The 16,236-nt window shown below is 46.2% G+C and overlaps 1 protein-coding gene across 12 annotated transcripts in view; it reads right to left on the bottom strand.

Annotated features, from left to right (window-relative positions):
* LOC105484537 (calcium voltage-gated channel subunit alpha1 E) overlaps positions 1-16,236 on the bottom strand; it is a 492,953-nt gene that overhangs the window by 387,900 nt on the left and 88,817 nt on the right. For all 12 annotated transcript variants that reach the window (XM_071076614.1, XM_071076570.1, XM_071076587.1 and 9 more), the window contains one exon: positions 9,382-9,829. In XM_071076614.1, coding sequence (XP_070932715.1) covers positions 9,382-9,815 — 434 coding nt within the window. In that variant the 5' untranslated portion in view covers positions 9,816-9,829. The remainder of the gene's footprint in view (positions 1-9,381; positions 9,830-16,236) is intronic.

Below are 16,236 nucleotides of genomic sequence, written 5' to 3'. Positions count from 1 at the left end.
ATGAACCTTTTTTATAGGGGTTGGCTAAGGTAGTAATGATGGGTAAGATTAAGGGGATTAGGGTTATTATAGTAGTGGAAAAATACATGTTTGCTACTTTTATTTGGAGTTGAATCAATGTTTTTGGTTCCTAAGACCCACAGATGACTCTAATCCTTTCAAAATTGAGAAAGCCATGTTGCTAAGCATGGGGGCATGAGTTAGCAGTTCTTGTATACTTTCTCGGTAGATAAGAAGTTGCAGGCTTCTATTGTTAGATTCACAATCTATGTTTTGGTTAAACTATAAGCGATGGCAAGTGACAGGCTCCTGAAGGTGAGGAATAAGACATCAAGGAGAAAAACAACCAAGCATCGGACTAAGTACTTTACATGCTGTTTTTCCTTCATAACAATTCAAAAAGGTTGCTGTACTCATCCACAATCTAGCAAAAGAGCAAAACGAGGCTCAGAAAGGTTGGATATTTTACCCAAAGTCAAATAAGACATGGCTCTGTGGGGATCAAACAATAACCTGAAGGAGGACAGTTCTCATAAAACCTGTAAGTTAACTAACCTGTGTTTTAACGAATCTCCACACCCCAGGGGCTGGCCCTGTTCTAGACCTAGAGCCCCTGGTGTCCTGAGCTTCCTGGACTAGACCGTTCGGTATGGCTAGGGCTATCAGAGGCCAGGTGAACACATAGATCATAACCATAGCCACTGTTATGGAACATTCATAAATATTCATTCACAAATAATTCCTGAGGACCTATGTGTCAGCATTGCCCTCAGCACTGGGGATATGGAGTGAACGAGGCAGTCAAATCACTGATCTCACAGCACCAACATTCTTGTGGGGGTAGGTGGTCAACTGCATAGGTGATATGGCACAGTGACCAGGTGTCTATTTTAGACTGTGTGATGAAGGACAGCCTCTCTGAGGAAGTAGCATTTGAGCTAAGGTCCAAATGGCAAGAATGAACCAACCCTGTTGAGATCCGGAGAAATATTCCAGGCAAAGGCAGGAGCCAGGGTAGAGACATAAACAGGCACAGCCTAAATAAAAGTCAAGTGGGCAGGAGCACAGGGAACGAGGGAGAGAGTAGATGAGGCCAGGAATTAAGCAAAGCTCAGGTGGGGGAGGGCTTTATGAGCCAGCAAAAGGAGTTCAGATTGTCCCTGCCTATTGTGTCAATAGATACATTCTCAGATTCTAGGGAAACAAAGATGCAAAGACAGGTTAGGAGGCCATTGCAATGGTCCAAAGGATAGCGGCTTGGATAAGATTGGTAGCAGTGGGGATGGAGAAGTGTTTGGACTTGGGATATGTTTGGGAGATGTTGTTGACCGGGCTTACCACTGATCAGAAATGAAAAATTGAGAGAAATAAAAGATAATGAGAATATTTGGCTCAGACAATGGGAGAAATAGTGGTGCCATTTACTGAGATAAGGAAAAATGAGGAGCCAGACAGGATCAGAAGAGGATCAGGAGTTTTGTTCTAGCCACGTTATGTTTTAGAAGCTGACTAGATAGACAACAGTGCAGAGATGCCAAACAAGCATTTGGCTACAAGAGTCAAGGGTTCTTAGGAAATTTACATTTGCAATTCATCTGCAGATAGTTGGACCTGGTGAGGTCACCCAGGGAGACTGTAGGCAGAGAAGAGGCCCAGAATAACCCTGGTGCTCAACATTTTGAGAACCCCCCACCAGACTATATGATCTAATAAATGTGGTCAAACTTTACAACAGGCCTGCAAGGCAGGTATTATTTCTCACCTCTACTCAGAAAAATGCGGAGGTTACAACCTGCCCCAATCCCACAATTTACAAGTAGCACTGCAAGAATTCAAGCACGAACTGAGTTCCTGTCATTTACCCAGTGCTGTGCCAGTTACTATAGGGACACCAGTGAGTAGGGTGGCTCACTAGAACAAGCATGGGCTTTGGAATTAGAGGACCTGGAGTGAATCCTCACTGGCTCTGTGATACTGGGCAGGTAACTTAACCTTTTCAAGCCTTGGTTTCCCGATATGAAAAATTATATTGTTGTTGTTGTTGTTGTTGTTGTTGTTATTGTTCATCTTGCAAATGTCTACTGAGTGCCTATTATGTGCCCAACACAGTGCTAAGTAAAGGAGACACAATGAGGAGCAGACAGACTTCTCTGCTTACAATCTAGTGGGGGACACAGACACGTAAACAGGCAATTACAATGAAGTGTGCTAAGTACTATGATTATGGAAATACCCCCTCCCTCTTTATAGAGTAAGTCATACCAACCTACGCAGACTTTAAAGTTACACATAATTTCCTTTCTTCCAGACCCATATGCAATAATAGTGCCATACAAAATGTTTCTGTTCTTCATCATGGTACCTATTATTTCCATTAGAATAAATAACACATGCAAATCACCTACCATATAGCCAGTGCTCGATAAATGGTGGCAGTCATTATTAAGACATAGGTTTTTGACCTAGTACCACCTCTAACTTTGGAGCTCGTTTTTCTCTTCTGTAAATTAGAAACAATAACGCTAATTCATGAGGTCATTGTGAGGCTCAGATGAGATCATGTGTATGAAAAATGTTTTAAGCTGGAGAGAACTATATTAAAGTATTAGTAAAACATTGTGACATGGCCACTTGCTAAAGTTATAAAACTTAGTACACAAGAAACACTTGGTGTTAACCAAGAGGTCCTCGTCACCTAAAAAAGTGGGCCTGAGGAAACCTTTACATAGGTTCTTAGGAAAACAACATTCTGCCCAAGAAAATCTGCTTCCTCTGAAATCACCTAAAGTACTCCTTCTCCCATCAACATTTGGCTTACCCAGCTAAAGATTTAAAAAAAAAAAAAGCAGGATACCTCCCAGGTTGGTTTCTAGTCTGTTTCACTCATCAGCGGGGTCCTGACTCAGTGTCTAGGAGACAGGATTTGTAAAGCTGGTGGTATATGTCCCGGGCTTTCAGCTGTATAAGCAGTGGACAGGGCCTTGGGAGGAGCAAAATGCTGTCAAAGCTGCCCACAGAGAAGCCTGCCTGATTTCCCACTGTACAAATCCAAGCCATGGGAAAGGACCAGGCTGCCCCTGTCCTACAGCCAAGGGGATCCTGTCTAAAAAACATAAGTCAGGAGAAGCTGAAAGGCAGGAGACAGAAGGGAGGTAAAATTTCCATCTCTACAAAGTGCATGCAGATCCTGAGCAGCCCTGAGGTGGGGCAGAGAACAGACTCCCCACTTCCACTGCTGACTGTTCAACTGGAGAACTGGAGCACTCTGTGCAGTCAGCAACCTGCACAACCACACAGTTGACCCAGGGAACTCAGCTGCCTCCTTCCCTGGAACTTAGCTGATTAGAATGGATATCAAGTCCCCTCAATATGTTTATTTCATCATTCTTTCAGCAAACACTTATTGTGAGTCAACTGCACACTAGGCACTGTTCTGGACCCTGAAGGTAAGACAAAGGCCCTGCTTTCAAGAAGCTTGCACTTCCGTGCAAAATAGCCGTGCTTGTATGTATGTGTGTGTGTCTGTGTGTCCATTGGGGAAAGAATAAGGGCTACGATGAAAAATAAAACAAAATAAAGAGGGAGAGAGACAATAGGGGAATGCTATTTAAATAGGGTGATCAGGAAGTTCTCTCTGAGCAGAAACCTAAATGAAACGAGAGAGGAGCCATCCTGGTAAATGGGGAAAGCATTCTAGGCAAAGGGACCAGCAAAGGGGAGAGGCCTGATATGGGAGGTCTGAGTACATTCAAGGAGTAACAGTGGACCAGTGTAGCCAGAGCAGAATGAGAAAGATGAAGAAATCAAACCAAAGACACCCATGCATCTTTAGGAGGCTGGCCGGGCAGAGGGAAGAGGGAGAAGATGGAAATCATGTACTGAGCTAAGGACTGACATGAAACATTTCTTAAGACTCTTGGACAGAAACTCCTTGTTCTATCTTTCTAAATCCTTTGTAAATCAAAAAAGAAAAAGAAAGGATCTTTAGCTGCAGCTGGGGAAACAGAGTCTAGCAGGGAGGGGCAGAGGCAGGGAGGCTCATTAAGAGGTGGTTGGCATTATGATCTTGGGCAAGTGACTTAAACTCTCTATCCCCAAGTGCAAAAATTGGGACAATAATGGTAATAATGGTACCAGACTCAATCAATTATTACATGGATAAATTAATTAATATTTGTAAAGTACCTAGAATAGCACTGGCCATCTAGTACCATATACGTGTGTGTGGAATAAAAATAATAGAAGGTGCTTGGACCAGGGAGATAGCAGCAGAGGTGGTAAATAGTGATCTGATACATTTTGAAGGGAGAGACACTGGGGATTGGAAAGAATTGAGTGTCAATGTGAGAATAAGAATGACTTCAACATTTCTGGCCCCAGCAACAGAAAAAAATGTAGGTTTAATGAAAGCGAAAACTACAAGAGAAGCAGTTTTGGAGAGAAATCAATATTTTGATGTTACACATGTTCAGCTTGAGATGCCGATGGATGTAAAGATGGTGAATAAGTGGGTGGTATCTAAAATTCAGGGAAGAGGTCCTGAGTACAGATAGAAATTTAGCTAACCAAAGATCTGGGACTGGACAAGAGCACTAGGAAGTAAGCACTGGTGAGAAGACAACAGGCTGAGGACTGAGCCCTGGGACATCCAGTGTTTAGTAAGGATTGGGAAAAGGAAATGGAAACTAGCAAGAGATTGAGGAGCAACCAGCAACACAGGAGAACCAAGAGTGTGTATCATAAAAGCCATGTGACAAAACACTTTCACCTGTACTCCTAGCTCAGGAGGCTGAGGCAGGAGGATTACTTGAGGCCAAGAGTTTGAGATAAGTCTGGGCAACATAGAAAAATCCTGTCTCTAAAAAAATATTAAAAATAAGGACCAAAGAGTTTCAAGAAAGAGGAAGTGATCAAATGATACTGCTAGGTCAAGGAAGATGGACATGAAGGAACACCCATTGGATTCTGCCTTGAGGAGGCCAATGTCACCATGTCAACAGCTGTTTGTTTGCCTGGGACAAAGACCTGATTGGAATGGGTTCCAGAGAAACATGTAAGAAAAAAAAAAAATGGAGAGAGAATAAACAAAGGGGCCCAGTTTGCTCTACATGGGCACCAGACTCCACATGGAACTTGAGGGGTGGTCAGTCCACATTAACATAAGGTAAAGGCATGGCACCAGGGCCCAGATGCAGCAGGTGGTCAGTGCATTGGATGCAGCCTGTACATGCCTCTCCTGATTGCTGCTATTTTCCCAGTGAAGTAGGAAGGCAATTGTAGTCATGAGCTAGGAGCGAGCTAGCAGGAAATGATGGGATTTGAGAGTTAAGGGAAAAGCATGTGAAACAATCTGTAGAGGAGGGTGAGAGTGAATAGAAAAGGGAAAAGTAGTAAGATTTCTGGGCAGGACTAAGGGCCAAATGGAGGTAGTAGTCATCAATTCACAGTGAGGTCAATCAGCGTGGTTGTGACTTTTTCTATAGCCATGGTCACCTGCCCATGTGTACATGAAGAATGGGGCAAGTGGGATTTAGCAGGGCTGAAGTTTTGCCAGACAAGGTATAACAAAGCAACAGAGGGACAACAAAGGTGAGGGTGAAAATAAGGAGATTACAATGATGGCGAAGCATGAAGTGCACTAGAAATCAACTTGAGCTCCAGCATTCTTGCCCTTTGTGGATGATTCATTCTATCTTAGAAGTTGGTAAAAGAAAGAGATTGAGAGGCAGGAGGAGACCTCAACTAAAAGGTCGCTATTTTATCTGGAAAATATGTTTGGTGCTTACAATGTAATTCAGTTTGATAAGATGGGAAATGGTGACATGACTAGGGAAGGGAATAGTGAAAAGGTAATTGGATCAATGTCTTGTGGATGCAGCAAGATTAAAGAATCTTGGGAATTGAGCACTAGAGGGAGTGAAGTGGAGAGAAAAGAGGGAGTGATCACGCAATGGGATGCTTGAAACCGAGATTATGGAGCAATGCAGTTATGACAAGGTCCAGGCAGACCATGGAGGTGAGCGGTCAGCAGGAAGCAAGAAGGCAAAGTCACCAAACAGAAGGGGCTAGGGAAACAAGAGGTCAGGGTGCAGGAAGGGTCCGCTATGTGGATACTGAAATCACCAAGAACTGCTGGCAGCTGAAGACGTGGGGAAGCGAGGCAGTAAACCCAGGCCTAACCCATTCTTCCTGGAATGAAGCAAGTGACTCAGTAGTCTGTAGATGGTGGCAACGAGGGGTAGTAGGTGGTATTATCTGATGACATGCGCTCCACAGCTGGCATTTTTAGGACAGGAGAGGGGAGTAATGGTCTGGAAGCAACAGTGAGGAGCAAGTTGCTTCTCTAGACTCCAGAGTCCAAGGCAACGTGGAAGAAGGGACTTCCAGAGAAGGCGAGGAGGATGAACAGGATTTTGCTGATGATGGAACATGAGTGCCAGACAGTGTATTAGTGAATCCATGCCCCCAAAGAGTTAAAGAGGCCAATGACTACATTCTTGAGCTTACAGAATAGCAGATAAGAAAAGAAACAACCTGCTGAAAAGCTGAAGCTGAAGCTGAAACTGTGCCCCAATGAGTAAGAAAACAATGACTAACAGATATTCTTGAGCTTGCAGAATGGCAGATAAGAAAAGAAACAACTTGCAGAAATGCTGAAATTCCCTGCAATGTGAGATCAAGAAAAAACTGGCTGACATCAGTTGGAACTAAGATGGCCTGGCCTACTGGAGTCTGTGCAGAACAAGCTTGCTGACGTCACAGCTGAACTTCCACGATGTGTTTCATATTAAGTCCTTAAGAATTTTCACATGCAACCCATGAGGTAGCATGAAGAGATAACTGAGCATGTCCAAGGACGTTCCAGACCTCCCCTTTCCCTCCACCGATCACCTACTAATCCCTTGAACATTTTCTAATGAAAATATGGCCTTGAAGCAAGGACAGAGAGACAGATTTGGGCTTGACATCCTGTCTCCTTGTGAGTCGACATGCAATAAAAAGCTTCTCTTCTCAAAAACCCAATGCTATAGTATTGGCTTCTAGTACCTCAAGCAGCAATCCCTCTTTTCTCAGTAAAATTAGGGTTTGAAGAGCTGGGGAGGGGTGTGGAGATCAAATTAAGGCACATACAGAGCCATGAGGCTAAGGAGTTTGGGTGGTGAGGGGAAAAGCCACGAGGAGGTTGTGAGTGTTGGGGAGCAGAGAAGGATGGGGCAACATCACTGTCTCTATCACTTCCCATTTTCTCTTCAACCCACTTCACCTGGGCTACTGACCCCATTGCCCTACGGAAACTACTCCCATTCAGGTCATCTCTGTGTTGCCAAAGCCAGTGTTTCCTTCTCTATCATCATTTTATTTGGCCTCTCAGCAACATTCTATGGAGATGATGACCTTCCTTCTGAACACACCATTTTCCTCACTTCTTTGTCCCTTTACCCTCTGGTTACCCTCCCACCTCCTTCCACTCTTTCTCACCTCCTTCATGTGCTCCTCTTCCACTGCCACACCCCTAAAGGCCGACATTCCCCAAGGCCACTGATGTATGTTCCCTGGTTCACCTCTTCATGGACCTGCCCAAGTGAAAACAGTCTCCCAATCATCCCCGCCGGCACCCCAGGTAGGTGGCTGCTACTAGATCTTGACGTTCTCCAATTAGTACAAGTTTAACTTAGTGAAAGACATAAAAGTTATTTCCACATTGCTAGTCATGGTAAAGTTAGTTTTTCATTGAGTATTGTGGGATTTCTTGGGTTAGGCCAGATGATAGGCATTGAGTGACATGAACAATGTGTATGACAGTCTCTGCCCTCAAGTTGTTCAGGGTCCTTTTAGAAAGATAAGATGGAGGTGCATTAAAAAATAAACTTCTAAATATGAAGAAAGACCAGCTATCAGAGCTGCATAGTATTTAAAGGCCGTCTACTCCCTTCTGCTTGTTTTTCAAAGTCATGATGAGGTGACTTACTCAAGGTCACACCACTAATTAGGTCACCCTAGGAATTAGACCCAAGTCTCCAAACCCCTACACTACTGCTCTTACCATGGCATCTCAATAGGTTGTTGAGAGAAATACTTTGAGAGTTAGAATGAAAGGCACTGTGCCATCATGGTTAAAGGCATGGATTCCATAACCAGACTGCCAGGGTTCAAATCACTAATTAATATCAAATCACAGTAACAATGTTGTTGTTATCCAAGTGACCTTGAGAAAGTCACTTAACTTCTCTGTGCCTCATTGGTTACATGTGGCTAATAACTGTACCTACCTGATAGTTATGGTAAAGATTAACATGAGTGGATATATGTAAGGTGCTTGGAATGTTGTCTGGCACTTAAAGACAGGTATGCAAGGCTCTAAACACTAATAATGCTGAGCGATGAACAACCAAGAGATTTGTTGAATACTGCCTGTGCCCAACTCCTCTCTGAATCCCAGGAGCCCAGCATACATTGCGACTCACTGAACGAATGAATGAACTAACAAACATTAACATCCTTATGAAACAGAGATCAGCTCATTTACCCCTACTTGCATCATCGGAACATTCACTGAAACCAAGTAGGTAAATCCCACCATGACCACCACCATCAAAATACACCTGTGACTAGTCTCTTTGCACTTGATGACATCTAGCAAGTCAACAATTTAAAGCAAGAAGAGATAAAGACATACAGACCACAGGGCATGCCAGCATGCAGAATAAACTGCATCCAGAGAGCAAAGCAAAGTCCTTCTATGGAGCATAAACCCGGGGCAACCGAGAATTAAGTGAAATACCATCTTCCTTTAATTTAGGACTCCTGAGGAGAAAAAGCCAAAATTCTCAACAGGTGTGAATTAAAGTCGGCCTTTTGCCCTACACAAACAGAGCAGAAATGAAGCCAGGAGTGGCCACACAGATCTTGGTCATTTTCTTCCATCCACTGGAGATGCGCCCAAAATGTAATCACTCATCCAAGGAGGATATTAAAAAGGCAGGGTTAGCTGCAGTTCCTGAAGGAAAGATGAAATAGTTGATCCACGTTGTGAAGGATTCTCCCTGGCTTTCAGGAAAGCTCAGAGAATGAAACAGACCCCAGTTCTTTCTCCACAGGCTCTTAGTGAAACAAGTGAGCCTTGGGGGCAAGCCAGATTCACCCGCATCTGACAGCCGAACGCCCCAGTGAGGCCGGACGAGGCCTACAGCCGGGTGGTGTGATCTGGGGCTGACCACAAGGACCTCACCCAGAGGATCCAGTCCCTCATTAGTCGCAGCACAGCTGAAAGCATCTCCCGACCCTCCAGGGCGGCCTCAGGGGGCCCATCCGCTCCAGGACCTCACCCCGACCCCAGGCCCAGCCAGCCATGCCCGCCCCCCGCATCCCCGCCATACTCACTCCCATTCCTTGCGCCGGGCCTGCGGGGTGCTCTGCATCTTGTGCGCCTCGTGGGCCTTGATGATGTCGCGCTGCTCGATGAGGCCCCCACGCCGCCGCTTCATGACCTCGGGGCTCACCGGGAGGAAAGGGCTGGAGCCCGCCTCCAGTGCCACGGCGCCCTCCCAGCCCGGGCCCTCGCCCTCCTGCACCGGGAAGAAGTTGTCGAAGCCAGAGGCGGCGCGCGGGGAGGCCGGCAGCATGCCCACCTCGAACGAGGCGTCGGCCTCGAGCAGAGCGCACTGCTGGGGCCGCCATGCCTCTTCCTCCGGCAGGGCCAGGACGTGGCGGCGGCGGCGGCCCGCGGACCCGAGCTCAGGGCTCCTCGCAGCCGGGCACGGGGCGGGCTCGGGCAGCCTGCGGTCTGGGCTCAGTCCACGCATCTCGGGCACCATCACAGAACATTGCTCTGTGGGAGGGGGAGGGCAGAGACAGGAGTGGGGAAGAGAGGGAGGGAGGGAGAATGGGGCCAAGGTCACAGGGAAATAGAGAAAAGAAAGAAAGAGGTTAATGGCATTGCCCTCCAGGCCAAGGCTTCTGGCTTGCTCAGTGCTACATCCCGGGCCCGACCCACAAACTGGCACACAGTGGAGCTCAATAAATGATGTTGAAATCAGGAGCATCCGCAGTGGAACAGGCTGGGCGCCAGGTGTCCAGATTTTTAACAAAGTGGACTGGATTCTTGCTCTCGTAAACTTACAGTCTACTGCAGAAGACAGAGGTTAAAGAAATAATGGTATGCCCCGGTGATAAGGTTTCAAGGTGCTGCAATAAGGAGAGGAGAACTCTGAGGGCCGCACATCTCAGCCCCACCTCGGACAGCTAGCTGGCTGTTCCCTCACATTTTTGGTGGAAGAATCCCTCTAGCCCCTTCCCCAGGGCCCACTCTTGGGGGACTCCCACCCACCATCTGCTTCCCTGCCTCCCAAGCGAGCTCCTGGGGGACCAAGCCACAAGGTGGTCTCCTTTTTTTTTTTTTTTTTTTTTTTTTTTTTTTTTTGAGATAGGATCCATCACCCAGGCTGGAGTGCAATGGTGCAATCACGGCTCACTGCAGCATCAACCTCCGAGGGTCAGGTGATCCTCCCGTCTCAGCCTCCTGAGTAACTGGGACCACAGGCACATGCCACCACATTCAGCAAATTTTTTATTTTTTGTAGAGATGTCGTTTCCCCATGTTGCCTAGACTGGTCTCAACTCTTGGGCTCAAGCGATCCTCCTGACTCAGTCTCCCAAAGTGCTTGGATTACAGGCATGAGCCTCTGAGCCCAGCCTAAGAAGGACTCTTCTTGAGAACTGGGTCCTGTATGCAGATTCCTTCCTCCTTTTTTAATACCTGTGTCTGCCTCAGGATCTGGGGCCATGTGTGACTCAGATGCCCTACTGCTCCCCTTGGCATCGTCAATCTCCTTTTCCATGCCAAGGAGGATAGGACCAGATTGGCCTCTGAATGACATACGCATTCAATCAGCGTTGACTGAGAACTTACTATGTGCCAGGCATTGTGCCAGGCACTGGGCACGACAAATGAGCTGGACTTAGTCCACATCATCCTCATGGGAGAGACAGGAAGAACATCGACTATGACCACATGACAGGATGTGCTATGATTGGCATGGGCCTGATTGCCAGAGGAGCTCATGAGAGTTGCACCTAGCTGGGCACAGTGGCTCACGCCTATAATCCCAGCACTTTGGGAGACCAAGGCGACCGGATCACTTGAGGTCAGGGGTTCGAGACCAGCCTGGCCAACATGGTGAAACCTTGTCTCTACTAAAAATACAAAAATTAGCCAGGTGTGGTGGTGCATGCCTGTAATCCCAGCTACTCAGGAGGCTGAGGCAGGAGAATCACTTGAACCCGGTGGGCAGAGGTTGCACTGAGCCGAAATCACACCAGTATACTCCAGCCCAGCCTCTGTCCCAAAAAAAGAAAAAAAAGAGGGGCACCTAGCCCAGCTGGGGGTGGTCAGGAGGGCTTTGTGAAGGAAAGGACCCTGGAGCTGGGTTAAACAGAGCTTGCCAGTTGAGGAACAGAATACAGGCAAAAGGAAGAGCAGATGCATGAGGGAGGATTTAGGGAAACCAAAGGATTCCTCCTGCCTCCCTGGTCACTCCTCTCTCCTCCTTTGTGTACCTCTCCTCCACTACTACACCCCTAAAGGTTGAGTCCAAAGCCATTGAGGTGTTTTCCCTGTTTTACGCCTCATGGTCCTGCCCAAGTGAAAGCAGCAGTCCAGGTGGGTGGCTGGTACTAGATCTTGACATGCTCCAATTAGCAAAGGTTTAACTTAATGAGAGACGTAAAAGTTACTCACACATTGCTAGTCCCCATAGCAGGTCTAAGTACTGGGGGGACAGTCCCTGTGGCTTGAGAGGGCCTGAACTTACCACCTTTTCAAGATACCTGCTTATTGCCTCCCTCCTAGCCAGGAGCCCAAAACCAGAATTCCTCCCAACTACACATCTTAGTGACCACAAGTGGCATCTAAGAAGTGTCCCATGCTCTACACGCTCAGAGGAACCCTGGCCTCCAGATCATTCAACCAGTGTTGGATGGTTGAGCACCCACTACATGTTGGGAGCTGTGCTGGGTGCCCAGGGTGGCATCCTCCCAGAACACTGCCCTCCAGACACATCTCCCACTCCGCCTTCCCTGGGTTGGACTGCAAGTCAAATTGCAAGTCACAAAAACAAAGACTATTTCAATGGTTAGGAATCTTAATGATCTAACCATATCAATTTATGGATGCTGAGGTCCAAAAAAGTAGAGAGCCCCACCCAGGATCATACTGCCAATAAAAAGCAGAGCTGGGAGAGAACTCAGATTTCAAGTCCTAGCTTATGGTTTTCTCCACTATATTGATCACACTGTCTCTACCACATGAAGCAGAATCCATAAATGCCTCTCCCAGCCCCCCTCCTCATTATGCTTAGATAACAAATAGAAACAAAAAGGCTGAATGAGAGGATGATCTTAGCACATACATGATAAAGCCTGATGGGAGCATTCAGTAGACTCGGACGTCCCTGGAGCCCTAAAATACCTTCTCTATTTGTCCCCTTCTCCATCTTCAGCATCTGGACTGGTCTTCCTCACCCTACCAGCACCACACCCTAAGGCCTCAATGCTTTTGAGCTTGAACCTCCCAGGACATGATAGCCAGCACTAGGTACTTGGCCACCAAGGCCAGATCAAGGGATCAGGGAGAAGGAAGATAAAGGGTCCAGAATGAGCTTGGTAAGGAGGAGAAAATGTATTCCAAATCATGCCAACAGCTGGGTGGGTCCCTAGAAAGAGTGATTCATGTTCCTCACGTTGTCATTCTGTCTCAACTCCCCTTGAGGGATTTTAAATTTATCCTTCATTCCTACGATGTTTAAATGTCTCTCCTTTGCCACATGCACGCACACACCCCTCCCCTGCTGCTCCCACTCCCTCCCCAGGCCTTAGCATCTCCAGCAACTCCAAGAATTCTCAGGCTCTGCTGGCTGCAGCCTCCTTTCCCTCGTGTCTCTCTGTGACAAACGCTCCTGGGTCACCCTCCCAGGTCTCACCAGGCCACCAGTACCTGGCTCCCCACCTGTTTCCTGACCTATCCCACCCTCTCTCCTTACATGATTTCCTCTTCCCAGACACTTTGCCAATTTGAGTCACATCTTTGCCAAAATTACAACAGCAATAATATGCACTGCAGAGCTCCGGCTTTATGTTGTGAATATCAAAACATGAAATTATCTCATCTTTCCTTTAAGAATTTCTGTTAAACAACCCTTCTATTATTGATACAAATGTTCATCAGGAGGATCTGTCACCCCCACTGCTTGCCAAGCCGGCCAGTCCCCAGTTCTGGCTAGCACCAAGCTGAGATCTCAAACAATTCAGACAAGCTAGTCTATATCTTCTAGGAAAGGATACTTGAATCTATACTTAGCCTTCCCCCTCCAATCCCCAAATTCTGGCGTTCCTTAAATTCCTTGAGATCAACAATTTTGTCTTGTTCATCTTTCTATACCCAGCACCTAGTACTGAGTTCAACTCAGAGTAGGTGCTTATGGTGACCATTAGTGCTGTTTGCCAAATATTCTGATTATTGCCCTGGTAGAATGTACTTCCTGGCCCTCTATGGTTGAGTGGGGCCATGTGACCATTCTGGCCAGTGAGTTGTGAGTGGAAGTGATATATGTTACTTAAGGCTAGCATTTAAATGCCAGTACAAAACTCTCTAGAGCAAGGATTGGTAAACACTGCAAAGGGCCAGAAAATAAATATTTCAAGCTTTGCACGCCATAGAATCTCTGTTGCAAAGGGCCAGAAAATAAATATTTTGAGCTTTGCGTGCCATACAATCTCTGTTGCAACTATTCAAACTCTGCTGTTGTAGCATGAAAGCAGCTAGAGAATATGTAAATGAGTGGGCATGACTGTGTTCTGATAAAACTTTATCTGTAAACTTTGGTCTTTCAACTGCATTTCTTGGACTCCATTATTGTCATTCAGCCTACGCCCATGGAAGCAGGTTCTACAGAGAACTAGGCAAAAATAGGAAATGGAGATCTACAAAAGACAACGAGGGGTGGACCCAGGTGAGCAGCTGCCTGAGAGCAAAGTTGCTGTCCTGTAGCTCACACTCAACACAGCTGAATGGAGGGAAAAGAGGGCCTGCTTAGAAATTAAAAGTTATAAGACCAGCTCTGCGAAACTTGCCCAAGAATGAGCTAATGAAAGCTTTGAGGGCACCTGTCTGACTCTAACCCTTGCTTTCTACCTACTTCTCTTCTTATTCTTCATTGCTAAGTTTGGTTAGTGGGCAGAGGGTGTGATTTTAAATTATGGGGATCCTGAGGAGGAAGAGGGTTTAGTGCAATCCAGCAGCCCCAGAAAAACCCTTCCCTTGCTTTTCAGGGCACAGTGGGATGGCAGAATAAGGGCTCTCCTCCTCCACCTCCACCCAAGCACCCTGCACTGCCAAAAACACTTGCGTTCATAATTACACTGCTGCCTGCTTCTGAAATTGTCTTCCCTGTCACCCTTCTAGAGTCAAAGTCAAGATCTTTGTCCATGAAGAAATATTATGTCTTTTGCACCATCTTTCCCTTTATACTCTATCAAGAGTTTTACTTTATAATTCATCTGTTTTTGGCTGCTTTAGAAATAATGGTCCGTGCACCCCTTTGGCTTATCTGTGCCTCTCAGACCCTTAAAGATGAGTCTGCCACATGGAGGACATTCATCTTCTTCTTCTTGGGTGCATGCCCATCCTATTCCCACCCCTCCACCACTCTCTTTCTGATTCCCCCAGAACATGTGCATCCTCTAACTACCTTGTGAGAAGCGGATACACCAGGAAGTCAATGAAACTTACGCTTTTCTAAGTCTACTATCTTCATTCCCTGAAAGTTCTGAGTTCAGCAAAGAAGTCTCCACGCATATACCACCAAGCACATGGGCTAAGAGACAGTGGACAGAAATGGAACTGATGAGTACTATGAGGTGAGTGGTAGGCACACAAGTGTCCCCAGGCTGGCTCTGAGCTATCCTGGCTCTGTACCCTCTGTCTGCTATGGGCTGGATGAGGGCAAAGATGTCCTAATTCCCACCTGTTAGAAATTAAAAGTTATAAGATGCAAATGAATTTTTAGATATGATACTCTACAACTTATATATCATGCTGAGTTAATTGTAAAAATGATTCTCTTGAGAGAGAACTGATACAGTTAAATGGGTTTCCTGCCCAGCAATAGGAATGGCAGGGAATGACCTACTCGGCATATTCACCCGCCTACTCTGAGAGGAAATATTACCTGTGCAGAAATAAATATTCATCTAGGGATTTTTCTTAGCTGAGCCAGCCTGCTACCTGGCCACAAAAGGAGGAGTAAAAGCTGGGCATGATTTTCATTTGCCATGACTTCCTAAGACTGCTCTTCTCAATCTCTAGTGTACATCAGAACCATCTACATTGCTGGTTAAACATGCAGATTCTTGAATGTCTCTCCAGAGATTCTCATGCAGTAGATCTTGGGTAGGTTCAGGAATCTGCATTGTTAATAGCCACCCTTTCCCCCTAGGAATCATGTCTTTAAACACTGTCCTAAAAGCAGTGTGTCAGCCTGAGAGGTTGTGCTAAGTTGGTAAGAGGTATTGTCCTGGATGAGTCAGGTTGTTAAAAGCCGCTAGAACAGTGTCCTTCTCAACCATTTCCAGTCTATATCATGAAAAAAACATAGCAAAACACACCCAGGAAGAGTTCCCTGACCCACCCCGACTCCCTGCAAAGCTCTATTCTGCCCTGGACTGGCATCAGTTTTTGCCCACCCCACATTCCTCTCCACGTGCCTATGTTGTTATGGTGACTGTTCAAGGATGGGCTAATGTCCAACAGCAATTTAACAGGCTGGTGCATTCTGAATGTAAACCAGGACTCAAAGAAAACACTCAGCTTCAAATATGGAGTGTGCACTAAGTCAGCCTGAGTCTCCGCGGGGGAGTGGAAAGAGTCCATAGTCCGGTATCAGAAGCTCTGGGTTCAGGTTACAGTTCTGCCACTTGCTAATCAAGCAAGCTTTAGCTTGACTTCTCTAGGTCAGTTTTCTCACATAAACAATGAGGATAATAATCTAACCTGCCCTACAGAAGCCTATGATAAGAATCAAGATAGTGTCTGGGGAGGAACTTGGAACTGTAAGTTAGGTAAATATAGAGCAAAGAAATAGAAGTTAGGACCCTGAACTCTGGAGCTAGGTATGAATCCCAGCTCCACTCTCACCAACTGAATCCCTGGGCAAATTACATAGCCTTGCTTATCTTAATCTG

Source organism: Macaca nemestrina, chromosome 1, assembly GCF_043159975.1.
Source record: "Macaca nemestrina isolate mMacNem1 chromosome 1, mMacNem.hap1, whole genome shotgun sequence".
In the NCBI taxonomy this organism is placed as follows: Eukaryota; Metazoa; Chordata; class Mammalia; order Primates; family Cercopithecidae; genus Macaca; species Macaca nemestrina.
This window is presented reverse-complemented; position numbering and strand designations above follow the sequence as displayed.